Below are 6,572 nucleotides of genomic sequence, written 5' to 3' on the forward strand. Positions count from 1 at the left end.
CACTAAACCATATTGACTTTGGGGAATGCAATATGGTTTAGTGAATTGAATTAAACCTAGTAGTTGTATTTGGGATTAATATTTGACTTTGGGGAAAGATGAACTCAAACTAAATTAAATCCAAACTTGAGTAAAGTTTGAAAACTATTTCCACATAGTAAATCAGTTTAGATTTATATTTGACCTTATTTAATTCAAAAAATAAAATTTATTACTTATATTGGATTTTGTATATGACTCTATGGGAGCATTAACTATACTGAGTTGAATTGAACCAGCTTAGTCAAATATGAAGTAGTTTGTATATCAAGTTAACATAAGTGAAACTTAGAAGTCATTTAATTAATCCAAATTAAATGTAATAATTTTGTAAATGAATTCATGAACCAACACTAGTCCATTATGAAATATTTTGGACTTGAACCTAGCTTTGATAATTCAAACCCGATTCAATTTCAAATCTTCATTCAATTTGAATTCAAACATGGTGAACCCTAATTCAAATTCAAATTCAATTAGAAGCCAGACCAACTTATCATTTTCAAACACTTAGTGTGTATCCAAGCTCATGAAAGGTTAACAAGTTTGAAATGTTCAAACTTGAACATGAACTTGGCTATCCTAGATTCATAGACCATGACTCTGTTGTTATGATTCCTTCTGATTGGATCTGACAACCACAACTTGACATCAAATACTCCTTATGTGATGAACCTTATTGAGAACTTGCACGTGAACCCTTATGTCACATGTATTCCAAATGACAACCACTATGTTGTTTTCCAAGCTCTTATGAGTTAACAATGACACATGATCTCACAACACAATGACACTGACACCATGCACAACACTTGTTGTATGTTTCATTGTATTGTATGGTTATTTATGGTTGCTCTTACTTATGATAGATCGCTCGGAGAGCGAAGAGTAGCTTATAAAGAATGTGTGTGTGAAGAACTTCATCACTTACCAAGATTTCTTTGTGTGAATAACATCAACGATTACCAGGCAAGTTGCATTCTTGAACTTGCTCTACCTTGTTTTACTTTACAAAGTTTTGAAACCAGAACATGATAGCCACATGTTGTCGAAACTTACGTTACCTTGGTTGTTGAGTTTTGTGTGAATCTTGGACAAGAGTGTCCGACCATGTTGTGACTGAGAAACCATGATCCCGAGGGGCTCTCATGGCAATGTTTGTTAGCCACGATCCTGAGGGGCTCTCGTGGAAATGTTTGTTTAACCATGATCCTGAGGGTCTCTCATGGCAATGTTCTTAACCACGATCCTGAGGGGCTCTCGTGGAATTATTTGTTAACCATGATTCTGATGGAATCTCATGGCAGTGTTGTTTACCCACGATCCCGAGGGGCTCTCCTGGCATTTTTTAGAAACTGTGATCCCGAAGGGCTCTCGTGGTAAACCAATTGGAGAAGTCCTAAGTCGTTTATTAGACAATTATGTTGAAATACCTTGACTAGTAAGTAGAGGCTAGGAGAATAATTTTTCAAAAAATAAAATGACCACACTTCCCTTGGCTTGTTGAACACCTATAGGGTTTCTACTTCAAAGTTGTTACTTGCCAATACATTCAATGTATTGACCCTTGTGGCTGCAACATATATGTTGCAGGTTTACCGTACCAAAGAAAGGTACAAAGTAGGGTTATGACGCTATACTCAACTGTTGCCTGTGTGTGGATGGTCATCACAAGATTAGAATATTATCTCCACTGCATGATTGTATTGTAAGCTAGCCCATGAGCTAGTAGGTATGTAATGACTTAAAGACCGGATCTGTGATGTAATACTAGGATGTGTGTTATTTCTTGGTATTTCATTGTCAACTGTGTGGGTCAACAATCAATTCAGGGACTGGCATAAAGCATAGAGATTTGGGGCCCCATTCAGGACCGGGTCGTGACACTTGCATGTGAACCCTTATGTCACATGTATTCCAATTGACAACCACTATGTTGTTTTCCAAACTCTTATGAGTTAACACTAACACATGATCTCACAACACCATGACACTGACACCATGCACAACACTTGTTGTATGTTTGTTTGACTGTATTGTATGATTGTTTATGATTGATCTTTACTTACGTAGATTGTACAAAGAGTAACACCACCTGGCTTTTGGTTGAGCTCAGTAACTATACGTGTGTCCCATTAAGGGGCCGTTCGAAATCCCACCAGCTCCGAAGAGGTGCGGAGCCAGTAAACTGGCGCTCCGTAAATTTCAACTATAACTCCACTAGCTCCGGGAGTGGAGCTGTGAAGCGGAGTACCTCCGAACACGGCCTTAGTCCCACACCCACCTACAACCTGAGCTCAGTTGCATACGCGCAGTCCACCGATGTGACGGTAAAGCTCAGTCTTCCCAAGAACTCGTCCTCGGTCATGCACAGGAGTACTGCGTTATGACTCATGACACGTTTGAGCGGTATCGGGAGTGAACAAGACTACAGTGGTAAACGTCCAATTCACGCGGGTCACGTCACATGATCTCACACCACAATGACACTGACACCATGCACAACACTTGTTGTATGTTTGTTTGATTGTATTGCATGATTGATCTTTACTTACATTTGATTGTACAAGAGTAACACCACCTGCCTTTTGGTTGAGCTCGGTAACTACACATGTCCCATTTAGTCCACCCTCACCTACAGCCTGAGCTCAGTTGCATACGTGCAGTCCACCGATGTAACGGTAAAGCTACGTCTTCCCAAGAACTCGGCCTCGGTCATGCACAGGAGTACTGTGTTACTATGATTCATGACACGTTTGAGCGGCATCGGGAGTGAATTGACTAGAGTGGTAAACGCCCAATTCACGCGGGTCACGTCACGAGCGCCGGCATGTTTGTTGACAGCGCCGAAAAGCCGATAGATTTCGGTGATGCAAAGGACAGTACCGGACTTCTCTTCTAATCCAATTATACGTGTATAGTCCAGTGTGAAAAGAAGTCTTTTTTCCTCCGGGTCGTTGAGATGAAAGAAAGAAAAAACCTTTCGGCTGTACGTGCAAACTGTCAAACTGGGCGTGACAGCAGCACGACCCATCGCCATCGACGTAACAGCCAGCGACCCCACGCCGCAGCACAGAGCAGTGAATCCTATGTGGCCGTGGCAATGTGTTGACGCTGAGCACCCACAGTATTTCTTTGCCAAGACTTGATAGCATACTGAACTTCACAGGACCTTTCAAGACCGCTCTTTATGACCAAACTGTAGGTACTCCGAACAGCACATACATGACCAAAGACTACAACCAAGAAGAGCGTCAGTACAGCAGCAATCTGAACTTTGGCCGGCCATTGATTGCAAAAATAAATCCCAGTTGATCCACAGCAACGCCAGACATTATTTGGCTGATAGCTTTCAAACGTTCATGTTTGATTCTAGACCTCTACCAGAACCTATGGACGGCACTAGTAGATCAACCCAGCATTCCTGAGTCTCCACTTGCACACCAGCTCATCCTTACAATAGAAAGAGAGAGACGGACAAAACAGAGGCAACGAGCCAGCCGAAAGCTCACCCTAAAACGATGGAACTATAGCATGTCCTTCAAGAAATGTCTAAAATGCATGGCGCCGGGAATACAGCCGACGGAGGAGGCCGAGTCAATACCCGAACCACCACCATTGCTCTGTGCTAAGGACCTTTCAAGTAAGATCCTTATCACCTAGCAAAGGATTTTTTTTTTCATTGCGCGGTTCGTTCTTGACTCAGGCTCGGCGTCACCGGTCCTCCCCAAGGCAAAATCCACCCTAACACTCAGGCGTTGCACATTGCAGCGCCGTCTTGATCTTCTTGATAGTGCAGGAGATAAGATTGTTCACGGTCTCGACGGATTCCACGGTGAGCTTGGCGGTGGGCTGGCTGTTCACAAGAATCTGGAATGCCACGGTCAGCAGAGAGCCGCCGGTCTTGTGCTCGCTGCCGATGCTAGGACCATCGGGCAGAATGGCAAATCCAGATGGCAGCAGAGCAACATAGGTGGAGTCCCCGCCGTTCATGACGAGCTGCATCGCCGGGATGTCCACAGGAGCGTATACAACAATCGACCCAGATGCATCAGTGCACGTTTCCTGAAGGATCAGCATGCTGCTCTGGTTGGCACTCATGGCCTGCAGCAGAAGGTATGAATAATCAGAGTTTTTTTTATAACATTTGGTAATATCAATAGTAAAACTCAAAATATCCAGAACAAAAATGTTGAAATTTTGATGGAGCAGTCAATAGTTTGTATCTGACAATTAAAGAGTTCAGAAACGAGAGCACATGGCACATTATCTGCACGAGGAAAGGTGTGGTTCTTCTTTTCTTTTCTTAAGAAGTTTTTGGGATCAGGATCTACACGATCTGCACAAAGGATCCGGGACAGCTTTGGGTTTGGATTCTAACACTTTGTACGCATTACAAAACAGTAATGAAAGTTGTCAACCTGACACCTTTTCAAGCAGATCTGCCCCTCGTTCCCCAGTTTGGTCCCAGTTTTGGACCCTTCCGCAGACGTTGTGTAAAAGTGTGGCGCTACTCATTCTAGACTTTCTAGTCGGCTTTAGCTTTTGGCCCATGATTACGACCTTTTCTCAGCTGCCCTAGACTCCTAACAGTACTTGATGGAAAGTTGCCAGACTTTTCTTTGTGATCTTCTCCTTGTCATCATTGGTTCACAACATAGTGATTATTACTGGATAATGGATATGGTGTTGAAGTATTATTCTATGTGACAGCTCCCAGACTATCGTCAGCTAGCCTATATTTGTGACATCCAGAAACTATTCCATTTATGTAAAAAAAATCCAGAGTTCAGTAAGCTGTTTGTGATGTCAGTGGTCAGCTAGAAAGTGACGTGAAATGGAGTACTAAATCATTTTCTTAATCAAGTACTAAATCCATCTAAGTACACTTCAAAAATTATGCACAGCCATATACCAATTCATGGGTAAGCATGTGGAACAAACAACAAAAATGTTGCTTGTTCATATCTGATCTAGTGAAAGTGATGTGCTATACCCTAGACATATCGCCATTCTGGGAAAACCTCTTTAACCAGTTAAGAGTTAACTATTAAAGAAGTAATAGAACAGAAGCAGATTAAGTAATACTCACACTGGCTCTGAGAAGGGATACCGAATTTCCATTCTGATGCCCCTTTGCAATTCGAGCCATCTCCTGCATGGGCCCTCCATTACTGAGGATGTCCCACTCGGCACGCAGCTGTTCATCACGCAGAAAGTCGAACAACTTCTCAGGGGCAATAGGCACCCATACAGAAGTGGCGGCACTCAGCACCACCCCTGGTGGCTCCCCAGGCTCGCTCACGCTCTTTCGTGCCATGACACGCACATCCTCACCGATGCTACCTGTTGCACCATCCAGCTTGCTCCATTCACGCGCGGATGATGCGCTCACCCCCGCACAGAAGTTCTCCGTCATCCTGCGTGCAAGCTTCAGCATGCTACGCTTACCCTCTTGCGATATAGCTGGCACCAAATGCAACATATTATTATCGACATTCTAAATAAGTGTACTTACCAAAGTATTGTTTTGAACAGAATAGAATTACTTCAAAAGTAGTAGTCTTATTTGTAAAGTAGTAAGCTACGTGTGTTATTTGGCATAGAAACAGTGAGCTTTACAGGGTGTACATGGAAAATGGGAAAGGTTCCGAAATTTCTGTACCTGTTGGTTCATTAGGTGACACTGTAGCAGAGGACATGAGGATGGCCAGGCATTCACACTGGCGCTGCAGAGTGGCGAGCCAACGGCTGGCGCCAAAGGCAAGACCAGATCGGAGAAGTGGTCGGTAGAACTGATGGACAGATGCCTCATCGTATTCAGTATGCTCAACCCATGTGACCTACAGGGTAAATGCATCTGTTAGCCATAAATGCACGCCCACATGCAATTGTCTTGGGGTGTTGTAATACAACAACCGAGTTCTGAGCGCAATACAAACACACAACTGTGGGTACACAGTGCAGAGTGCAGAGATTAGATAGCTCTTTTTTTAACCATATGATGTAGTACTTCTGTTTTGAAGTAAAAACGTGAAATCTACACATTGGGCAGTTTGCCAGTTAACCAGTCCCAAGATGTGGACCTACTGATGGTCCATGGGTTCCACCATAACTTCTACTGTGCAATTGTTGAATACTTGAATTGTAGTAGTTTGTACCAGGCATACCATTTTACTATTACTGTGGTGAGACTTGGAAAGGATACGTAAGAGATTTAGTAACATGGAAGGAAGTGATCCACAATAAGAAATGAAAACGGCTTGTGTATAAATAAAAGAAGAAATTACATCCAGAGCAAGATAAGAGCATATCTCTAGTTTTATAATAGAATAGCAGATACTTCTGCACATGGATTTGCCAGCAAATTTTGACATCAGTCTGATGCTACATTGTTGATTTCTTGTCTGCAAACTCCCAAATGATGCATAGAGACTACTTCTAGAATATTTCTTCCTTTTGAGATCCTAAAATAGATGTCATCAAAAAGTGATGCGTACATATAAGACAGCGCATGATCAAGGTGTTCGAGA

The 6,572-nt window shown here is 42.7% G+C and overlaps 1 protein-coding gene across 1 annotated transcript in view; it reads right to left on the reverse strand.

Annotated features, from left to right (window-relative positions):
- Window positions 1-3,265: 3,265 nt before the first annotated feature.
- The window catches only part of LOC119317413 (homeobox-leucine zipper protein ROC5-like), a 6,868-nt gene continuing 3,561 nt past the window's right edge, over window positions 3,266-6,572 (reverse strand). Inside the window, exons 7-9 of the mRNA XM_037591863.1 lie at window positions 5,705-5,882; window positions 5,132-5,505; window positions 3,266-4,143 (exon numbers count right to left, since the gene is read on the reverse strand). Coding sequence (XP_037447760.1) covers window positions 3,784-4,143; window positions 5,132-5,505; window positions 5,705-5,882 — 912 coding nt within the window. The 3' untranslated portion in view covers window positions 3,266-3,783. The remainder of the gene's footprint in view (window positions 4,144-5,131; window positions 5,506-5,704; window positions 5,883-6,572) is intronic.

Source organism: Triticum dicoccoides, chromosome 6A (assembly GCF_002162155.2).
Source record: "Triticum dicoccoides isolate Atlit2015 ecotype Zavitan chromosome 6A, WEW_v2.0, whole genome shotgun sequence".
Lineage (NCBI taxonomy): Eukaryota > Viridiplantae > Streptophyta > Magnoliopsida > Poales > Poaceae > Triticum > Triticum dicoccoides.